The sequence below is a fragment of the Furipterus horrens genome, unplaced genomic scaffold (genome assembly GCF_987537825.1).
Source record: "Furipterus horrens unplaced genomic scaffold, mFurHor1.1.pri manual_scaffold_3, whole genome shotgun sequence".
Lineage (NCBI taxonomy): Eukaryota > Metazoa > Chordata > Mammalia > Chiroptera > Furipteridae > Furipterus > Furipterus horrens.
In genome coordinates this window covers 18730383-18753058 of record NW_028327173.1, presented here as the reverse complement: position 1 = coordinate 18753058, position 22676 = coordinate 18730383, and the positions used below count along the sequence as shown (strand labels likewise).

Sequence of the window (22676 nt, the reverse complement as noted above, 5' to 3'; positions counted from 1 at the left end):
GATGGGGTTGTAACGCTGCAGTCTTCCATTTAGGGTGGCATAGCCTATTGTGTAGCACCAGCTATAAACCAGCCTTGGGTTTTTATTCCTCAGTCAGCTGGTCATCAGGAACTCCCCAGGAAGCCACAGTATGTTTGAGAAATAGAAGGCAATGAAGCAGGTGTCAGAATCACTGATGCACATAACTTCATAACTTCCAGGCTTGCCCAAGCATAGTCTCTTTCACACCACTCCCATCTGATGGCAGATTGCTGCTTCACAAAGCTAAATTTATAAGCTAGTTGTGTCAAGGAAATCCTAAATGGGAACCTCAGGCTGCATGGTGTCCTATAGTTAGGCATCCAGTCTCTACCACAGTCCAGTAGCAAGCTAGAAGCTATTTCTCAGAAGAACAAGCGTTATCTGCATAAGAAGGAATCGATTTACTCAAACCCTAGAGGTCTGCTTTGTGATTTCTCTTTTGGAGCTTGCCTGAGACTCCACACAGCATCCATACTTACTCTAAAACCTCTGAGGAGTATCGGAGCTGCTGGATAACAAGGACTTTTACTGAAGCCTTTACTTCAGGCAGAGCCTTCATTTGCTATGGTCCACACCCAAAGCTTCACGTCTAATGAGGATTTTGTCAATGGGTCAAACCAGCTCACACAAACGTGGTACATGTTTCTTCCAAAATCTGAAAGCCTACCAAGTCCCACTCTGTTTTTGTTTTTGTTTTTGTAATGTAAGGTGCAGCAATTTGACTTTCACCTTGGAGGGGCTATCTCAACATGCTTCATACCATTGAACCCTCAGAAACCTCAGAGAGAGAGCAAACCTCTGAAATTTTGCGGTGTTTCTTTCCCATCCTCTCGTTCACATATGTGGTACTTCCTGTTCATCAGATGCAATCATCTTGTCATCAGCGTAGTGCACCAGTGTGATGTTTCGCGTGATGTCGAGGTGATTGCATTACCTGTGGACTAATGGCAGAAAGCAAGTGAATCGACTTAGCTCCGAGGCAAGACTGTGAAGCTGTACCGTTGGGCCCTCTCGTGTAAAAGCAAACCGGTATTGGTAGACCTCACCAGTAGGAATGGAGGAAAAGGCAGTGGCTGTGCCGATGGTTATATACCACGTGCTGTATGGAGGTGCTGTATGGAGTTGCTGCAGTAAAGACTGTAACTGGGACAGAAGGTGCAATTAGGTCACCACCCGATGAAGCACACAATAACGTAGTCATTTTCCAAAACCCATCCAGTCCCTGCACAGACTGTTAAATGGGGATGAAATAAGAATTACCACTTCTGTACATTCCAGTCTTCGTTAATCCCTGTAATTTCCCCAGGGGCAGAGAAGGGCTTCCAGTTTACTATCATGGTAGAGAGAGGAAGTTCCAGGAATTTCCTTTTTTTTTTTCCAGAATTCCTTCCATAATTTCCCTCGCTTCATAAGTCATAGACCCAATAATGGGGATTCTTCCAGTTACTAAGTAAGTCTACTTCAATTATACATTCAGGAACTAGGCAAATGGCCCAGTAGGTACACTTGGCCCAACTATGTTAGTTGTTTGTCACTTTGGTGGACCACAGAGGCATTTTGCATCCCCAAGGATTACCATAAATTCAGAGCAATGTCTAGTAATGTCCAAAGCTCTGGGTACCTTTCTTTAAATTTTTACCAAGTACAGTCATTGTAGTAAATGGCCACAGGGGTTCTTTGGTGAAGGCCTGGGGGAAGATCAATGGTACATAGTAATAGCACTGGTGCAGGAACCCTCTTCAGGGAGCCTAGCCTCCTCTTCAACAAGGGGCTCTGACCTGAGAGTTGGCTTAGGCCTGGAAAGTGATGAGAAGCACAGCTCTCCAACGCAGTGATTCAACTCAGGTTGTGTCTATTTGTTTGTTTGTTTGTTTGTTTGTTTCTGTTGTATAGATCAAGCAATACTGTAGTAAGTTCTCCATCTATTTCCTTCCTAAGGACACACTGATCACTTAGTCACCACCAAATGTCCCTGTGAACCAAGGCATTCTGATTATTGGTACGTCCTTACTGTGCTTTATGACCAAGGCACTTACCTTGTCTTTGGCTATTAAGCACTGCCACTTAGCCTCTACCTCTCCAGGAGCCTATCATCCCCAGGAAATCAGGGAGCCCATCTGAATGACAGCATGCTCCTGGTAATATCTGGCCTACAAAGGTGAATGCTCACAGAATAGCTTAAGGATATAGGTTCTTACCACATTAATATATTTCTCAATGCCTTAGTTAGGAGAATGTCTTCTGGGAATTTTCATGGAACTTAGTTTGGGGTAGCTGGGCAAATCATACATGAGAAGTTCACTCTAACATCCTTTATCCTTAAACCTTTGGATTCCCTCTTCCACATGATTCCATGAAAGCTGTGGCATCTCCACTTGTTAAATGTAAGCCATCTTTTTTATATAAATATTTTATTTTTTTATGCTATTACAGTTGTCCCACTTTTTCCCCCTTTGCCCCCCCATCCAGCCCTCCCCCCACTTCCATAATCAGTCCCTTCACCATTGTTCATGTCCATGAGTCCTTCATATATGTTCTGTTCCATGATTCTATGCCTCTGGTTCTATTTTGCTCATTAGTTTATTTTGTTCATTAGATTCTTCTTGTAAGCGAGATCATATGGTATTTGTCTTTCACCAACTGGCTTATTTCACTTAGCATAATGTCTCCAGTTCCAGCTTTGCTGTGGCAAAAGGCAGGGATTTCTTCTTTTTTCCACTGCGTAGTATTCCACAGTTCTTTGATCCACTCATTTACTGATGGGCACTCAGGCTGTTTCCAGCACTTGACTATTATAAACAGTGCTGCTATGAACACAGGGTTGCATAAGTGCTTTTGAACTGGTGTTTCAGGATTCTTCAAGTATATTCCCAGCAGTGGAATTACTATGTCAAAAAGAAAAGGCAGTTCCATTTTTAGCTTTTTGAGGAAATTCCATACTGTTTTCCACAGTGGCTACACCAGTCTGTATTCCCACTGATAGTGCACTAGGGTTCCCTTTTCTCCACATACTCACCCACACTTGTTTGTTGATTTGTTGATGATGGCCATTCTGATAGGTGTGAGGTGGTATCTCATTGTGGTTTTAATTTGCATCTCTCTGCTGAAATGTAAGCCATCTTCAAATCCAAGTTTCAGTCAACCAATCAAGTAAACTGCTTGGAGCCACCTTTTCCTACACAAGCTGACATATTAAACCCCAAATCCACATCCATGAATTCAGGGTGACTTAATATTATCTTCCACCCTTAGAATCAACTACCATATGTATTAGTCAAATCTTGCCATTAGCAAAAATCTTCCCATTCTTCTATTGTGTAAACTATCTCCTCCTGGATCAGAGTATGTACCTGACTCCTTAGAGCATACTGAGATTTGACCCTCATTATGAATATAACGACAGTAAAGGGAGCTTGTGGCATGTCTTGAGAAGAACAGTCATTGGCTTCAAGGCACCTGCCCCATATAAGGCTATCACAGGGTTTTCAAACAAAGGAAAACTAGTCTCTTCAAATATAAGAGGGCAAGTTCTTTCCAATGGGAAAGCTCAGAGTGATTCTCCATTTCATCTGAGTCCAACCAGATATCTCTATTCCAAGTTTCATGATCCCATTTTTGCTAACTTATACCCAACTCTTGCATGAACACCTTGGTAATGCTGTAGATTTAACTGATGTTTAAATTCTGTGACCCCCACAAGTAAATGTTCTGTTTTCATCAATATCAGCTTTATGGCTACATGAAATAGGTGATTCTTTCATGGAAGCTCTGCGGTTCTCAGATCATAATTTCAGCTGACAATTAAATAGCCTGAGTGTATTGTTTTTGTTTTGTTTTGTTTTTTCTTGAGTGCTCCAGTGCATTCAGGTCTCCATCGCACACCACAGTCCTTGCAGGCATGCTCACTAATATAACGGTCAAGTGCAGTAGTCATTTGGGCCCCCAAGACACTTGCTTTAGTGGGCGTTGCATCAAAATCCATCACAGGTGATAGGATCATTACAATGCCGCTATGCTGTGGATTCCTAGCATGGGCAGGAGACAGAGTTCACAACCCGTAATTTGAACACAAAAATGTTAATACAAAGAGTTATTAACTAGCAAGGGGTAGTTAATTACTAGCAGGTGTAATAAGGGACCAGAAGCAGCTGGAAAGAGCCATCTGGGAAAAGTGTTCTGAAAGAAAAAAAAAGCAGCAATTTAGGACTGGGCTAAGGGAGAGGGAACAATGAGGGAACTAAGGACTGAGATTCAGGCCGCTTCAGTGAGGGCTGGATGACCACAGTACAAGAACAACATGCAGCCTCTAGGGGCTAAGAAGCTCACCAGGGAGTGTGGGCCAGCACTGGTCTGCTGAAGCGGCCCTCAGGAAAGTGAGGCCTGAAAGTACATCTAGAGCTAATTTACAAGAGTCGGTAAGGTTTTGGCTCCTGTACTGGGTTTTTCTTTTCGTTATTGTTGTTTGTTTGTTTGTTTGTTTGTTTGTTTAAAAAAAAAAGAGAGAGAAAGAAAGGGGAGGGGGGAAGACCAGAACCTGGAAAAAAAGTGACTTCTTGCTATCACCTTACAGTGTCTCTCTATCGCCCTCTGCTGGCAAAGCCTATCATTGCTCCCGCTGGCAAAAGAATGTCACAGGGTCCAGCTCCAGTGTCACCAAACAGGGCAGGAAGGGTGTATTTGAAGTTCACAGACAATAGATCAGTAACTGGCATGGGGGAGAGGCAGACATGGAAGGGACCAAAGGGTTCACTAGGGAAAGAGCACAACAGGGCAAGAGTTTCTCTGCCTTCTGGGGAGGAGGGGCAGGCATGGGCTGGAGCCCTGGGAAGAGAACTGTCCCAGCGCTCTTCAAAAGGAGAATGCAGTCACATAATAATCAAAGCTCAAGAAAGCCACATTGTTCAGCTTCCAAATGAACAGCAAATAAAATTCCTGGACAGGCTCCCTCTTCCCACCCCTGGGAGTAAGTAGGAAGTGAGTTGAGATTCATTTCATTTTTCTTGAAGAGCCCTTTTCAGTTCCTTAACTCCTGCTGACTCAGGCCACCCCCACCATTTGCAGATGTACCTGATATTCAAACATTATTCAACAGCATTTCTGACAGGCCTACTGGGTGATGAGCACTGAGTCTGGGAAGCTGTTTGACCGCGGGCCTCCGCTAGGCATGTCTCCAGCTGTCTGTGCCACCTGAACCTGGCTTGAGTGAGCGTTAAGAGGGCAGAGTGACGTGTGAACAAAAAGGAAATTGCAAACAGTTAAAGCGGTTCGGGCTCAGCTTTGCCAGTATTTCTGTGATGATTCCCAGAGCAAAGGTTTCGGAGCCAAGTGATATGGGTTCTAATTCGGTCCTGGTTCTTTTCTAGCTATGTGACCTTAAGCAATTCAGCTCCCTTCTCTGAGTCTGTTTCCTTCTATATCAAATGGTTTTGGTAATACGTACCTCTCAGGAGTGCTGGAAAGATTAGGGACAATGTCTACATGAAGTATAATGCAGGGACCTACCAGGATAAGTGCCAGGCTCATCAGACCAAAGCCCACACCACATCCAAGCTTTCACTAGATTCAGAAAGCAGATACTTAGACCAGTGATCTGACACACCACTGAGCCACATCAGCCCTATTGTCACTGATGTGGTTTTTGTTTTTTTTTTTAAATTACAGTTGATATACAATATTACATTGGTTTCAAGTATATAACATAGTGATTAGACATTAAATAACTTATAAAGTGATCACCCCAATAAGCCTAGTACCCACCTGGCACCATACATAGTTATTACAGTATTATTGACTGTATTGCCTATGTTGTGCTTTACATCCCTGCCTTTGTCACTGATGCTGAAACAATGGTAATTTCCTTGGAATGGGCTCCTAAAGAGCACCTAGTCCCACCTCCTCGCTGGACAGATCAAGAGACTGAGCCCCAAAGAGAGCAGATGTTTGCTCAAGGCCGCACAGCAGAGTGGTGGCTGAGCCAGCATTGGAGCCCAGCCTCACAGTATCGAGTCATCTGACCATCTGGAAGACTAAAAATAACGTGCTTAAGAGCATGGGCTTCAGAGGAAGACAGACGATTTGTGTCCTGGCCCTGCACCTTTCATTCATTCAACAAATGCGAGTACTCAGTGAGTCTGTGCCAGGCGCCATGCTCAGTGCAGGGGGCACAGGGGGACCAGATTCACATGGCTTCAGCTCCCTCACAGTCTGGTCAGACAGGCAATGAGCAAACAACCAATGAACAGCAAGCTCATCGCAGACTGCAGGAAGGCAACTAAGGACATATGGGATAGGGCCTGAGAGTGACAGGGACAGTGAGGCAGGGAGGCCCCTCAGGACAGTCAGGGAGGGCCACTCAGGGAGGGGCCATCTGAGCTGGGACCTGGATAACAAGAACCAGTCATGCAGGGACTGGTGAAGGGCATTCAGGCAAAGAGCTCAGAAATGATGAGGAAAAGAAATGAGGTCAGAGAGAGGGCAAAGGCCATACCAGGCAAAGCCTCCAAGGTCAGGGACAACTCAGCTCTTACTCACAGAGCAGTAGGAGATCCCTGGAGGGTCTGAGCAGGCAAATGATGTTACCTGGCTTTTTTCCCAATCACTCTGGCTGCTGCTGCTTATGGGACATTTGGTGGCTCTCTGACCTGAGGCAAGTTGCTGGAGCTCATTGAGCCTTGATCTCCTCTATAAAATGGGAGTAACGGAACCTATCTCACAGGCTTCATTGGCGGCTAACATGACAATACACACAGAGGCTTAGCACCGTGCCCCATGTATTGTAAGTGCCAAATAAAGCTTTGCTGTTTTATAGCACCACATCCAAAGCCCTCGTCCTCCACCAGCAGGAAAGAGCTTGGTCCAAGCCTGTTGAAACCATAGGTCCTTCTAATCCACATAGCCCAGCCTCCTACTGCCCTGAGAACACCACAGCCCATGATTTTTCTTTCTTCCATTGCTCATATGAGGCACCGGAGGCTCACTGACAACCCAGCCTCAGTGCCCCCGTGAAGAGGAAGCCCTCAGACACCACAGTCCCTGCTCCCTCCACCACATGGCAAGGTAGGTTCTGCCTATGCAATCACACCGTTATTTCTGCACTGCCCTCAGTCCATTAAACTCCTGTCCCTCAGAGGTCAGCCAGAGGAGGTCAGCAGGATCCCAGGGACAGGGAGGCAGTCAGGCCTGCTCTCAATTAGGGCCTTGCAAATGGCCTTAGCATCTATCAAAGTCACGGCTCCATCTCCTGGGTGCCCAGGATATATAACATGTCCCAATCAGAGGCCAACAGGGAGGCTGGGAGAATAATTGCTTGGCAGGTTCCTACAGCCAGATTTATTATGACATAAACAAATCCAGCTCCTGGCAGTACTAGGCAGCTGGCCCGTCCACGCTCACAGAATTCCTATTTGCTGGGGTCGAGTGGGTAGTCCACTCCTGCCGGGCCCACAGTCCCAGGCAGAGTCAGGCTGGACCATTTGTCTTTTTGTACTCTAGGCTACCTGTCCAAGAGGCCACCACCTCTGACACATTTCACAGCATTTGAAAATCAGTGCCCAGACCGCAAATTACTCATCTGGTGTTGCATCAAGTGATTCTCTGGCTTTTGACACCACCCAGATCATCTATAGAGCAAAGTAGTTAAAGGCCCAGGCTGTGGAGTCAGCCTAAACATGGGTTTAAATTCAAGTCCAGACTCTGTCGTGTAGTGGCTATGACTTCAGGTGAGTAAACTGTCTCTCTAAGCTTCCTTTTCTCCATCTCTAAACAAAGGAGGAGTTATCTCTACTTTAAAGTGCTATTGTATGAATTAAGTAAGAGATAAAAGGTATAAGGCATCTACTACAGTAATAGGTGCTAAATAAAAGTGACAGTGACCATCTTTATTAACCAAGGACTTCAGTATTATGATATGAGATGGCATTTATGGAGGGACAGCTACTATGCTAGTTCCTTTTTTTTTTTAACCATGCTAGTTCTTTTAAAACATTTTTTCTCTAAACTTCACAGCCAATCCTGCAAGTAGGTGTTGTTTTGTTGATTTTCTAGATTTGGAAACAGAGTAGTTAGGGCACCTGAGCTGGTGGGATGTAGAGCCAAGAGTGGGATGCTGGCTTGCTGGTTCTGAAGCTGGTGCTCCTCTTACTATACAGCCTACCTTCCCAGCTCCTCTGAAAGGCCATGTAAGGCCACTGGTCAGACAAACAGGTACAACCACACTCCCTCCTTCCTTCCCTCCCCATGCCAACATTTCTTGAGCACCAATTCTAAGACCAGTACTTTGCTAGTGGACACAATAAGATGAACAAAGAAACACTTCCTGACCTTAAGGAGCTCAATGCCTGATGGGGCACTGCCCATCACACTGCCCAGAATGCATGTAGCAGTTAGCTTTTGCTGCATAACAAACAATCCCAAAATGTCTTGGTTTAAAAGAAAGAACAATTTATTGTCCCTCCCAGTTCTGGGGAAAGCTTCATCATGCAGCAATACTCACTTGATAGGTCAGCCAGGCTGGAAGGCGCAATGTGGCCTCATTTGCAGATCTGACAGCTGGTATGTGCCATTCATGGGTTACATTGGTTCTTCTCCATGTGTCCTCAGATCCACAGGCAGGATAAACAGGTTTCCTTACATGGCAGAGCTCCAAGAGGGTAAAGAAAAAGCTTCAATGCCCCTTGAGGTCTAAGATCCAGAGCTCGCTTGACATCCCTTATGCCACATCCTACTGGTAAATCAGTCAAATTCCCTTGCCTAGCCAGTATCACATACACTTGTGACTCATCATGTAGGGCTCAGAAGTCAGTTCAGAATGAGTGTGAGTGGGTTAGTCTAGCTAAGTGGGATCCTCATAAATTTTTAATTCGGGTGAAAGGATGTTCAATTGTGTGGTTGTTAAAATGGGTCATATCTTTTAACCAATAGAAAAACTGAGGAACAGTCAGCCAGGGAGCACACAGAATTGGTACATCATAGAGCCAAGTCTTCATATGAAGAAACTGAGGCCCCAAAACAGAGAATGTCTTGCCCAAGGTCATATAGCAAGTTTGTGACAGAGCCAGGAGTAACTCGGGTCCCTATGAGCCAGCCCACTCCTCCTCCTCCCACTGCGGCCCCTGAGGAAGCCTCAGGCTGGGAATGAGCTGACCCTGGGCAGCTGTGCCTCCTCCCTGCTGTGTTCATAAATAGCCCTTCAGCACACCTGGCACCACACAAGGCACTTAATCATGATACCTTCTGATCCTAACAGATTGCCCATATATTACAGATGAGAAACCAAGACCCAGGGAGGGAAGCTGGTGGAGCCCATCTGCCTGACACCACAACCTGAGCCTCCTGTGCTGCCCCCGAAAAAGCTTAACCTGGATCCAGGTGCCCATGGTGAGAGGCAGCTCTGTGACCCTTGGAAGCCTCGGGATAAAGTCTACTGCCTGAGGAAGTGCCCAGAGACCTAGGAGGAGGCAGCAATAAGCCAGAGTCCCTTGGAACCACCTCCGCAAATGGAAGGAACCTGAGTGATGTCTGGTCCACACCTCCACTGTTCTATGGATGAGAAATGGATGCCAGACCAGCCCGCAGGCCTCTTACTCCCAGCCCAGGGCCCTCCCACTGCACTGGGAGGCCGGGGCAGGTGAGCAAGCCCCAGCCAGGCTGGTCAGACACAGACAAGGCTGCTCTGCGGCATTCAGAGAGCACATTTATTTACAAAGCACTTTACAAACATCAACTTATGCCTCCCCACAGCCCCCTGCGAGGTAGGTCAGTAGTCATATCTACAGTTTACAGATGGGGAAATAGAGGCACGGAATGGGGGTGTGGCCTGCCCCATTTTAAAGAGAGCTTCCCACCCACACATCAAAAAATAAAATAAACAAAAGAGCATTTATTGTCCATCCCAAAATATACTTTCTTCCTCCAAACTCTAAGGGTTGTGAGCAACCCTGATCTAACAGTGCCCTCTCCCCATTTGGCAGCCTGGTCAGGAGCCACAGGCACCTCAACCCCAGGGGCTGCTGTTCAGCTTGTCACTGGCCCAGGCTGAGCAGGACCTGGCCAGTGAGGTCTGAAAGTCACAGGCAGAGGGGACTAAGGTTACATCTCATTCTGCAGACATTAGGCCAGGCAGGGAAGCGGCCCCACACCAGGCATGGTAGTGGGGGGCAGATCCGGGTTCAGGGAAGCTCAGAGCACGTGTCAGGGAAGCCAAAGTGGAAAGGATCATGAGCAAAACATCCCAAGGGCTGCAGGGGGCAGCAGGTGGAGGAGGGGGGCTGCAGTTCCCCCTGGGGAGCCTCAGTCTGATGTGCCCACCAGCAAATCAGGGCAGAACCCAGTCTCCTCAGGACCCTCAGGAACTGGACCAGACGGGATTCTAGACACCAAGGCCCAATGCACTCCCTCTCATGTCAAGCCATGCTGGATGGAACCCTGGCCCGGTACACACTCCACCAAGGGCTAGAATCCAGTCAAGGGGCTTGAGCCCAAGTCCCCTACAGCAGGCAGTTCTGAGCCCCTGTCACTCTGCCGGGTAGTGCCGGGCCCCTCAGCACAGGCCAGCAGGACCCTCTACAGGCGGGCTGGCTGCAGTCTTGCTACACTGCTCCTTGGCGCCCAGCCAGCCCACAGCACATGGCAAAGGGCCCTGCCCACAGCCGAAGGCAGCACCAAGATGGCCCATCATCCGCTCCAGTGCTCTCCCCGTGGGGGCCGTGGTGGAGCAGAGTTGGGGATGCAGGTCTTCCTCGTCAGTCCAGGACGATGGGCCTGGCCCTGAGTGCGTGGTGGGTGTTCCAGGCCAGAGGCCCCCGCTATCTTGACTCCAGCCCCTCCAGGTACTCCAGGGCCATATCATAGCAAAAGTGGTACTGATCCTGGGGAGAGGGAGGAAAGGAATCATGAGTCTGGCCTCTCTCTAGTGCTGGGGGAGAGGGCAAGCATGAGACCTGACCCGTCTTTGAGGAGAAAAGGGAAAGTGGGGGTAATGTTTTGGCACCACAGGATTAATTGTGGGGAAACCAAGGTCCAATTGTGGGGACCTGATATGGGAGCGTGGGTGCTGAGGGGCCTGGCTGGGCAGGAGCCAGGAAGCTGTAAGGGGCACAGGGAACATGGCACCTCACCAGGGTCTCCACCATATTGGGTTTGTAGTTCCTAAGTGTTTTGGCAGCAAAGAAAACGTCCACCAGGTTGTGGCAGCGAATCATCTCCAGGACCGTGGAGCAGGCGCAGAAGGTGCCGCTGCGGCCGCCCCCGTTTCTAAATGAGAGACAGAAAAGGTTTGGGGCAGGGCTTGAGGGAGGACGACGCACTCCAAGGTAAAGGGCAAGGGCAAGGCCAAGGTCTGGGCGCCCAGACGTGAGGGGCGGGGCCAGGGAACCCAGAGAGGAGGGGTCAAGGAGGCCAGAGGGGCGGGATCAGATTAAGGGGGCGGAGTTCAACGCTAAGACTGGCATCCCAAGCTGAAGGTATCTAGGCAGACAGAGCGTCCCAGAGAAAGCAGATTCTGAGAGAAAGGAGGAAGGCACACTCCGGGAGAAAGAAGTGAGAGACAGCAACCGAGGAGAGAGCAAGGGGGCGGCAAGCAGAACCCAGAGAGCAGGATGGAAAATGAATACTGAGAACACCAGTCACCCCAGCAACGCAGACACAGGTACAAACACAGGTGCGCTCTGAGTCAAACCGCAACCTATACCCGTCCCTCCTCCTCCTCTGTTCCCTGTGACTCAGGGAGTGAGGAGCCTCTTGGGAGGTGACAGACTAGGCGGGCCCTCAGCCCCTGTCTCTAGGGGTCTCTCCCACCAGAATGGAGAACCCCTGGGAGCCAGGCAGGCTATGCTCCACTCAGCTCCCTATCCCTGCATCCAGCACGCCCAGCCCCACACTGGGAAGGGCCAATAAGTCTGAAAGCACTAAAAAGTGGGGGGCAAAGGAGTGGCTGCACCCAGACATGAGTGAATACATGAATTATGAATGGTGCCTGTGAGCGAATGAATGAATGAGTGAGAATAGTTCTGTGTGAACGTTCATGAATGAAGACCGGAAAGCTGTTAGCTTAAAAAGTGGACTACAGTATCATGGGACCCTGACGGGACCCTAATTAAATTGCTCAAGTCAAACATCACACAGACAGTACTGGCTAGTTCAGGGTTAAGTCTACACCCTGGAAACTGACTAGGATACTCCAGGGAACGCTGGGTCAGGCCATCTGGGCGCCCAGGGGCTCTGGTGTCAGTCTGGAGGCCCTTTCCCACACTGGGCTTGTGCCCCTGGCCATTGGGATCCCCGACCCCTCCCCCCGCCCAGGGGCAGGACCAGCACTTACAGGCAGTGCACCACGGTGCGCCCATCCCCGCTCTCCGCCTGCCACTTGTCCACCTCAGCCAGCAGGTGCAGGAAGGCCTTCTTGGAGTCAGGTGTGTCCCGGTATGCAGACCAGCGCAGGAACTGGAAGTGCCGCACCAGTAGATGCCCCTCCTGCAGCTGGGCGGGTGGGCAGCCAGTGAGGGGAACATGAGCACCAGGTTATAAGGACCCTGGTGACCTCAAGGTCATTACAGGCCATATCATCACCCCACTTCTCACCTGGGGCTCCCAGATCACTCACCCTAGAGATGTTCTGTACCCGGAAGACACGGGCCACCAAGTCTTCATCCGCTGTGCCTGACACAAACTCCACCTCCATGAGGCCGTACTGCTGCCGGCCCGGCTCTGGCCAGTACTGCAGGCACGGCTGGCGGCACAGGCAGAGACAGGCACTGAGTAGAGCCTCTGGGCCGCTGACACTCACACCCACCCCCGAACCTCCACACTCGCCCTGGGACTCCCACTCACTCCAGACTCATCTTCAGAGTTCCCCACTCTCCACACTCACCCATGAGACTGCAGTACATACCTGCCCCGGTGCCTTCCGCACAGGCACACTCAGGCCAGCTGAGACTGACCCTTCAGAGTGGGCACACTGGCACTCACTGCTGCGCCACGACACAGCTACACCTAACACGCTCACACTTACGAGCACACAACCCACACGAGGCTGCCTTCTTCCAGGGACAGGCTTCAGGTCACCCCACCCATCTCAGCACCCCACCCCCTGGTCTTCTCTCCCTGCTTCTGCCTTCCAGCATCAGCTCCGAGATAGGGTGTCCCTGATGCTGTGACATCGCTCAGCACCTGCCCCAAGTCCACTCCTAAATGTATCCCCCTCCAGGCCACAGACTGGAGACAGAGGAGGGACAGAGCAGGGACGGCCCCCACACACATACATACACAAGTCCTCCAGGCTAGTTGGTCCCAGGTCCCAGCTTCTAGTCTCAGCTCTTTCTTTATCTGGGCCCCAGTTTCCCCATCCGTGAAATGGCCCCAAGCTCCTCCCAGAAAACCCCATGCTCTGTCTGCTTCCCTCTCTACCACTCCCCATATGTACGGAGAGGGCGCTGCCTTCCTCTTTTTGCCTGGGACCCGGCAGCTGCTTGCATTCAGGCCTTTGTACACGCTGCTTCTTCTCCATGAATCACCCATCCTCCACTTCTTTACCTCGTTAACACCCTTCCTGCACATCTCAGGGCAGTTAGCACCTGCTCCAGGAAACCCTCTCTGACTCATCACCCACAGGGTCCTGTGTTCCTCTGCTGTCTCTCTCGGGTTTTGGACCTGTTTCCCCCTGGACCATGAGATCTGGGACGGGATGCATGTTCTCTCTCTGTCTCCCCAATGCCCAGTGCAGGGCCTGGCAGGGAGCAGGCTGTAGTAAAAGGTGGCTGATGAATGAGCAAATGGGTGGCCTGTGAATGATGTCCATGTGAGCCTCCCTCTGGGTCCCTCCCTCCATCTGAACGGGCGTGGTTCTTGCCACATGGGATTCCCTTTAGACCCCTGCCCAGGGACTGAAGCTCATTACCCTGCAGTCCCAGGTCATTTATACCAAGTGCCTGACTCATAAAGAGCCTGGGGAACAAGTCTTCTCCAGGTGGCCACTAAGAGGATGTCATGCTCATTTTAGAGCAAATCCTCCTGGCCTGCTGGGAAGGAGCGGGCAGAGATCTAGGGGATTTGGTCATGCAAGGCTGGAAGGCTGGGCATCTGCACTTCCCAGAAGCTTCAGTTCTGGGAGCCCCAAAAGGAAATGGGGCGGCCCCTCTGGCTGAAGTCACTGGGTCAGTATCTAGACCAACGCTCACCACCTTTATCCCGGCTGTGGACTGAGAGCCCACTGTGTGTGTACTAGACATGGCCCAGTGCTAAGCTCCTACGTACACCTGACACAGTCCTCATCTGACACAGTCCTGACAGTGACCCCATGAGAGAGCAGGTGCTGTGATGGTCCCCATTTCACAGAAAAGGAAACTGAGGCTCAAACATTTCCTCGGTCAAGCAGTCAGAAAGGAAGGAGGCTGGAACTTTACTCTGCCTCAGAGGCCCCCGTGATGGGTACTTTACTTCAGCAACTGAAAAAGCAGAAGCTCTGGAAGGAGGCAGCCCAGAGTAGGGAGCATAGCTCTGCCACTTCCCAACTGTGACCTTGGAGAAGTTGCTTCATGTCTCTGGGTCTTAATTTTCTCATCTGCAGCCCATAAGTACAAAGCAGAGTCCCTGACGCACAGCAAGCACCTAATTGCAAGCGCTTAATTAAAAGCAGCAATTTTTCTCTAGTCTGACAACCTCATTTTACAGACAAGGAAACCCAGGCTCTGTGAGGGAGTGTGACCTGTCTAAGGTCACTCAGCAAATAAAGGGCAGAGTTGGGGTCCAAGCCCTGACTTTTGGGATGTGCCCTTGGGCACACGGAGGCCGTGGGCAGCAGGCCACACACCCGCCAGCAGGCGAGGCCCTCACCCAGGCAGAGTTGGACTGGTGCAGCTGGTTGAGCATGACGATGGAGGTGCACCCGTAGTCGTAGACCAGCCGCCAGAAGTCAGGCGTGGTGCTCTGCAGAGGGTGCAGGGTCACGATGAAGGCCGCACTCCGTGTGTAGCTCTGCACAGAAACAAGGACTCAGTGGGGCCTGTGTGCCACCAAGACGGAGCCCGATCCCCTGCCCCAGGCTGACCCTCTCCCATCTGCCCACACAGCCGCGCCCCCACGGGACCAGGCTGCCCCCACTGGCCCTTTCACAAGTGGGCCAGTACACCGAGGCCTGAGTTGGCAGCCTGAGCCCCCAGGCCTCTCTAGGTCCAAGTCCATGGCTCCCAGGAACTGAACAGAGAAGGTTCCCAAATGTGTGGCAATGGAAGCTTAGACCTGGTAGGCAGAGGCTAGCCAAGCTTGCTCCCTGTATCAGGGCCTTTGCATCTGCTATCCCTGTTGCCTAGAACAAATTTCTCAAGTGTTTACATTGCTATCTCCCTCACTTCCTTCTGATCTTTGCTTAATTGCCACTTCCTCAAAGAGGCCCTCCCTAACCCCTCATCAAAGATAGCCACACACACAGCCCTGGCCAGTGTGGCTCAGTTGGCTGGATCACAGTCCTGTGGATCAGACGGCTACAGGTTTGATTCCTGGTTGGGGCACACACAAGAGGGCAATAAATCAATGTTCCTTCTCACATGGTTGTTTTTCTTTCTTGCTCTCTCTCTCCCCCTCCCTCTTTCTCTAAAAACAATGGGAAAAATGTTCTTGGGTGAGGATTAAAAAAAAAAAAAAAGCTATACACACAGGCCTCCAAAACCCACAATAACTATTTCTTCTGCCTGGCTGACTTTTATAGAAATTACCAGCATCTGACATTCCATTGTATATTAGTTTAATAACTGTTTCAACCCATTCCCCAAATGCAAAGTTCAAGATATGAGAGACTTCGGAGTGTGGCCTGTATCCAGCAGCCCGTACCTACCCGGGGCCAAACAGATCCTCCGAAGGGGCTCTGGCCAGGAACCAGGCCCCCTTTCCCTGACACCTGCTATGAAAAAAACCTCCCTCTCCACGCCTCTCATCTTCACATGGAGAGACATCCAGTAGTTGACAAGCCTGGCCCTGACCCACTTCCATGCACTCCTCCCATGGCAAGTTTGGGAGAAGGACTGAGCACGCTCAGCCCGGCCCCTTTCTCTTCTCCAGGCCAGCCTGTCCTCAGAAAGTGTGCAATTAACTGTAGCTTCCACCATATGTGAAGGCCTGTCCCTGATGGGGAGGGGGTGGCCTGTAGCTGGACAGCTGTATCCAGGACAAGTCTGCCTGACTAAGGCACAAAGGAGTAGCCAGTCCATTTAGCCACATGTCAGAAGTCACACTCTCCAGTGTTACCAGGTTTTTTTTTTTAAAGGTAACATTTTGGTCTCCACCTGTCTGTCTCCTGTACCCATCTCTCAACTGGTTCCAATCTGGGAGAGGAATGGGGCGATGCTCACAGCCTCTTCCCCACTCAGCAGCAGCATCCTGGAGTCACTCATGGGCCCCAAAGCCCGGTTCTGCTTGGGCTTGAAGGAGGTGGAGCCCCCCGAGCTGGGAGGAGGGGAAGGGGCTTCTAAGTGGATCCTGAGCTCTCAGACCATGCCACGGTGGAGCCAGGGAACAAGTCACCGGCCTGGGCCATGTCATGGGGCAGGCTCCAGGCTCGATCACCCCAGAACAAGCTCCCCTGGCTCCAGACATCAGGTCTCAAGTCCCAACCGCAAACCCTCCCAACCTCCCAGCCAAATCCCCCAAATCACTTCTCTCCCAGACTCTGCTAGGCCTGGGCCTGGAAACAGCCCTCCCTGGACCCTACCACTCAGACCCCTGCTCAGACCAAGAGTGACACCTGAGGGGGAGCACTGACCCTGATGTCCTGAGAGGAAGCTCTCTGGGGGTAGAAGGCCCCATAAAGGGCAGAGGGTCCCAGAACCAGAGCCCTCTGCTCTGCTCCCTGGCTCCTGGACCTCCCCGGATCCTGTGGGGGAGGAGGAGTCCCAGAGCCCACCCCATGCCCGAGCCCTCACATCCGTCAGGGCCGCGTTGATGTAGTTGTTGGGATCCCCGTCGGTGGAGACGAGGAAGGGCAGGCAGCGGTCGGGCGGCAGGACATCCATGCTGCGGTTCTTGTCCCGGTTCCGGGGCAGCAGGGCAATGCTACACTCCTCCACGTCCAGTGGCGGCGTGACCGAGTTCAGCGTCTATGAGGAGTGACAAGAGGAATGGGGTGCCATCCAGTGCTTACTGGGCCCCCTCACAGCCTCACGAAGGAAACTGGGCTGGGTTATTAGCCCCATTTTATGGATGAAGAAATCAAGGTCCAGGGAGAAGGGGGAGGGGGTGTGGACCCAGACTCCCTGTCTCCAGGCCACGCAATACACAGAAGGCACAGAGATGACCATTACTAGCTTATCGGATGCGTTCAAGGAGACAGGGCCTGAGAGCTCACATCCTCCACAGAGCGGACTCCAGGGACCCGGCAGAGGTAGTCAGTCACCTTCCTCAGTCACAGCCCTGTCTGAACAGAACTCAAGTCCAGAACCCCTGGCACTATAGCAAGCAGGGACTCTGGATTCCTCCCGCTGTTGACTTCTTGCCTCATGCATCCTGATTCATGGGGATCTCAGTTTCTTTCTCTTGTCCTTGAGGATCCCTAACAGGAGATCAATCCCCAGTCTCTCATGATCCCGAGAGCCCATCATCCTTCTCCGGGAACCAGTGCCTGAGATATCACTCTGTGCCGGCCCTAGTGCCCCAGGCTCCCAGGAATCCTGGAATGGAGAGCACATCTGGGGTCTCTGCTTGCCTAGTGACCACACTCGGGACCACTGCAGAAGTACCTTTTCCAGTCTCCTGACAGTAGCGAGGACGTGAGCCTAGCCCTGCTTGGTGCCAGGGTGTGGGTCTAAGAATGAAGCCAAAAGCAGAGGAGAACAGAACCAAAAATAGACAGAAGCTGTGTCTTGACATCATCATTTGAGCACTCAGATCCACCATAACTGAAGCTGCACCATCCTCAGACTTTTCAGTGACAAGAGCCATTGAGCTGAACTTTTGTCACTTGCAGCCAAAAAAAAATCCTGAATACCAACACTGCAAGGGCAATATTACCTATCCTTCTCTTCTGAATGACAAGACTGAGGTTTGGAGAAGTACAGTGAGTGTTCAAGGCCACTCGCAGCTCCTAACCAGGTAAGCCAGGATTGGAACCCAGGGTGATCAGAGTTCAAAGCCTGGGCTCCTAAGCACTTTGAGGCTCCTTCTCCACTGTCTCAAAGTCCTTCCTAACAGCCCAACTCTAACTCTGAGGACCTCCAATACACACACATGCACACACACTCACAAGCCACACCGACACACACCTACATTCCTATACACCCATACACACGCACTCACAGCCCACCTGGAACTCTTCCCGAAGCTGGGAGGAATTACTCTGAGGGTCAATACGGATCATCTCTTTGTAGGTAGCCTTGAATTCACTGACAGGGATGGTGGTCTCCCCACACAGGCAGGCCTCCAGGATTGCATCATGGATGAAGATATACTGCTCCTAGAACAGGAGGTAAGAATATGAGGAACAGGAAGGGACTAGAAGCTAGAGATTTGGGGGTTGTGGCAAGAGGAAGCAAGCTCAAGGTGGAGGCATGGGTCTACTGACGTGGAGTTCAACCACGTTGTTACTACAGGTTGGACCAACCATAGTTGAAACAACCTTCATAGGTATGTTCATTTATCTCATATTTCATCCCTATAACCACCCTGTGAGAAACTATGACAGTGAGGGCACAGCCCAGTGTCACATCCAGTGAAGATCCAGACCTAGGCATATCTTGACTGCAGAACCTATGACCTTGGCCAGCTACTATTTGACCTCACCCAACAGAACACAATGGGACTGAGTATGGGATACCCTGAGAGGTTGGCAGAACAAGTTCAGAGTTGGGAAAGAAAGAGGGGCCATCCTAGGAACAGGAAGAGCTTACGGACCCCCTTCTGATATCAGCTTTGGGCTCCTACATGGAGTGGGGGGCAGGGAGAGGACTGTGTCCCCTACCTCAGTCTGGACCATGTTGACCCTCCGGGAGCAGAGGGTCTTCACACAGTTGTAAATGTCCACGACGCCCTCACACTCGGCCATGTCCAGCATCACATCCAGAACGATGTAGCAACCTGTGCGGCCAGTGCCCGCGCTGGGAAGAGAATGGCCCAGGCCAGGTCAGGGGTTTGGGGAGTGAGCCCAGAACCAAAGGGAAGAAAAGAGGGATCCTGGGGTACCTGGCCATGTCTACACCACACAGGGGATGAGGGACGCAGAGAGACTCCTGCCCTGGCAAGGCAGAGCCAGGGAGAAGGCTGCTGAAGAGATCTGGTGACATGTGACAGAGGACAGAGCTGGGATGAGCCTCGGGGAAGGAGAGACAGAAGAGGGTAGGGAGAACGCAGAGGTGAAACTTAGCAACTTCAGCTGGGGGCGAGGGACACAAGGTGATGCTCGGAGCTTGATCCAAGGCTGTTCTTGCTCTTAGCTGTTCCTCCAATCTCTTGCACACCCTTCAGAGCCCCACACTCATACCCACTCACAGCCCTCGCAGCAGAGAGCATTCTTTTGAGTCCCCAGAGCAAGTTGGAGAGATTTTGTTATTAAAACATCCTTCCTGCTCTGTGATCATTGGTTATGTGGCTGTCTCCCTAACCTGACTGGGAGCTCTTCGAGAGCTCAGCCATGTCAGATCCATCCCTGGGACCTTAGTGCTCAGCACCAGTAAAGCAAAGTTGAGGAGTAGAGAGGTGGGCAAAGATAATAAGACTTCAAGCTTGAAAATAATAGTCTCAAAGTGGGTCCCCCATACACTGCTGGTGGGAGCTTAAATTAGTACAACCACTTTGGAAAACTGGCAGTGTTTACTAAAGCACAGACAGCAATTCCACTCCTACACACACACCTCACAGAAGTGTGTGTGTGTGTGTGTGTTAGCCAAAGGACATGCAATAGAACATCCTCAGCAGTACTATTTATATAGCTCAAAACTGGAAACCACCCAAACGCCTATCAACAGCAAAACCGATAAACACACTGTGGTTTATTCATCCAGAGGAATAAGGTACAATATGAATGGATCTTAGGAACATAAGCTTCAGGGAAAGAAGTCAGACACCAAAGAGCACCTGCTGTATGATTCCATTCACAGAAAGTCCAAAAACATGCAACAACAGTCGATGGCTCAGAAGTCAGGACAGTGGTTGCTCTGAGTGGGGGGAGTGGGGTTCAAGGGGCCTGCTGGGCACTGTTAATGTTCTGTTTCTTGATCTTAGTGCTGGTTATTTCACAGGTGTGTTCAATTTGTGAAAACTCATAACGTTAGATACACTTATTTGTGCACTTCGCTTTAGGTGTATTATTCATGGATGAAGTTTTATTATAAAAAGACAGTATCTTAAAGAGGCCTAAAGAAGTCAAAGAGAAGCTAGTTTGGGGGTTGCAGGGCAGGCAGTAGAATGAGTCTGCTTTGTGGCATTTGGGGAACTGGTAAGAAGCCAAGTAGTGGAGCCAGGACAAGGTACAAAGGCCAAGGAATTGTGGACCCAGAGGACTTGCTGAAGCCACAGGGTTAGAGGTGAAGCTCTCCAAGGGGACAGGGGGGGCAGGAACAGGACAGGGCACTGGGCCCCCACTTAAGAGGCAAAAGGAAAATATGGAGTCAAGGAGGAAGCAGAGCAGAGAAAGGACAATTGGGGTCACAGGACCCAAACAAGGCAGGAATCAGGAGAGAAAGGAGTGAAGGTCAAAGCTGCAGAAGGTGAGAAGGCCAAGGAGTAAAGAAAGCCCCTGGGTTTGGAGAAAAGAGAAGGCAAAGTCCTTCCCAGCACCTGGGCCAAAGCTAGCACACAGGTGTGCAGTGACCCTTGCTGAATAGAAGCAAACAGAACTTGATCTTGCCTGGTGTCACCAATCTCAACCCCTCTCTGTCTCCAGTGTCTCCTTGGTATCTGGGTCAGGGTCTTGGGAAGCACATAAGGGTGCCAACCTTAAAGCCAAAGTTCAAAGGGCAAAGAGCCCTTGAGGGTCATTCTCTCCTGTCTGCTGTCTCTAAGGAGGATGAGCCCAAGCCCAGTCTCCTGTACGGACCTGGCACCAACCGCACCCCCAGCTCCTCTCCTCCTGGGATTCCCAGACGCCCACCTGCAGTGGATGACGACGGGCCCAGCATCAGGCGGGGTGGAGGCCTTCACACGCCGGATGAAGGCCAGCAGCCCCGTGGCATGGTAGGGGACACCGTGCTCCGGCCACGCTGTGAAGTGGAACTGGCGGACCTCGTGCCGGGCAGAGTAGCCTCTCTGGGGAGACAACGGTAACCACAGTGAGTCACTGCTGGCATCTGTTAGACCCTTGCTGTGTGCCAGGTACCGTGGTGAGCACCTCACTGCAAGATCTCAATTAATTCCAATAATAAACTTATGTGTGGGTGTTAATGTTCCTGTACAAGCGAGGAGACCAGGGCTCACAGAGGAGGAACCCCTTGCCCGGGGTTGGTTATGCCAGACCTGGGCCGGGGTCTGCCTGATGCCTGCGCCTGCCCTATCACACACCTACCTCTGCCGCCGGGTTGTTGTTAGCCCTGGGAGATCACTCTGACTCTCTGGTCTCAGTCTAAATAGGGAAACTGTCTTTCCTCCGAGGATCTTACAGAGGATAAATGGGATCATGGACAGGACGACCTGTTGAATCACTGGCCTGTGGTCTCTCCTGAGTGATGTAACCACTCCGGGCCTCACTTTGCCTCTCTGCAAAATGGGGCTAGTGGTAAATGTCTGATCCTGCAGAGCTTTCCAGGGCTGGGACAGTATGTATGACAGACTCAGCAGGCTCCAGCACAGAGTAAGGCCAACACCCAGCAACTTCTGTCACCATCTTCATATCTCAACTTCCTGCTGAAGTCGTCAGCAAAAACGGTTAGCTTCCCGTCCTATCATGCCGCTCCCAGCAGTTACCAATGCCCAGTGAGAGGGTGGCAGTGCCCTCTTCCCCTGCTGCTCCTGCTCTGCCCCACCCCCTCAGACGCCCCGAGGAGACTCACCCGCTCCAGGGCAAAGGTGCGCACAACATATTCAGCTAGAGTCTCCATCTTCACCAGCGTGATCTTGATGTCCCCATACATGTCCGAGTCCTCCGGCCAGTACCGTGAGCATTTCACCTGGAGTCCCGTGGAGCAGGCTCAGTGGGCTCTTCACTGCCCCCTTGGCCTGCTGTGCCCCCTCACTCCCAGCCCCGCTTACCCTGCCCACTTCCACCAGCTTGGTGATCATGACGATGCTGGAACAGTGCTCCTGCCACACCAAGCGCCAGAAATCGTAGACCATCTCGGGCTTCGGCCCTGGAGGCGCAGAGGGTGCTCGTCTCTCAGCCAAGGTCTCCATCCACGGCTAGCACCCCACTGCCCAGCATCACCATCCCAGGCCAGGTGGCTCCTGAGTCCCAATGGGGGCTTCATGCACATACCACACATACCCCACCAACTACCAGCTCATGCCCAGAGGGCCTTGGGGATGAGCAGTATCAGGGAGGGCCTGGCTGGGAACCTCAGTCATCTTGAGTGGAACCCAGGAGGCAGAACTGGAGGGCCATGGCACAAGTCTCCAGAAAGGATGGACAAATGGACAGTCAGGGGGGAAAGACACAGCCAGAGGGGCCCAGGCAGCCCCCAGACTGACAGGCATGATCCACAGCCATGAGGATGGAGCCTGGCCAGCCCCTCTGCATGCACCACCTCAGG

The 22676-nt window shown here is 51.2% G+C and overlaps 1 protein-coding gene across 4 annotated transcripts in view; it reads right to left on the bottom strand.

Annotated features, from left to right (window-relative positions):
- Nucleotides 1-10627: 10627 nt before the first annotated feature.
- Nucleotides 10628-22676, bottom strand: part of PTPRU (protein tyrosine phosphatase receptor type U) — a 78141-nt gene continuing 66092 nt past the window's right edge. For 3 of the 4 annotated variants that reach the window (XM_090268966.1, XM_090268965.1, XM_090268967.1), the window contains 11 exons: nt 22180-22277; nt 21981-22097; nt 21086-21240; nt 18959-19094; nt 18305-18454; nt 16929-17102; nt 14848-14988; nt 12620-12745; nt 12338-12495; nt 11136-11271; nt 10628-10886 (listed from right to left, as the gene is read on the bottom strand). In XM_090268966.1, coding sequence (XP_090125092.1) covers nt 10824-10886; nt 11136-11271; nt 12338-12495; nt 12620-12745; nt 14848-14988; nt 16929-17102; nt 18305-18454; nt 18959-19094; nt 21086-21240; nt 21981-22097; nt 22180-22277 — 1454 coding nt within the window. In that variant the 3' untranslated portion in view covers nt 10628-10823. Of the gene's footprint in view, nt 10887-11135; nt 11272-12337; nt 12496-12619; nt 12746-14847; nt 14989-16928; nt 17103-18304; nt 18455-18958; nt 19095-21085; nt 21241-21980; nt 22098-22179; nt 22296-22427; nt 22443-22676 lie in introns of all 4 variants that reach the window. The other variant, XM_090268964.1, reaches the window with a different exon arrangement.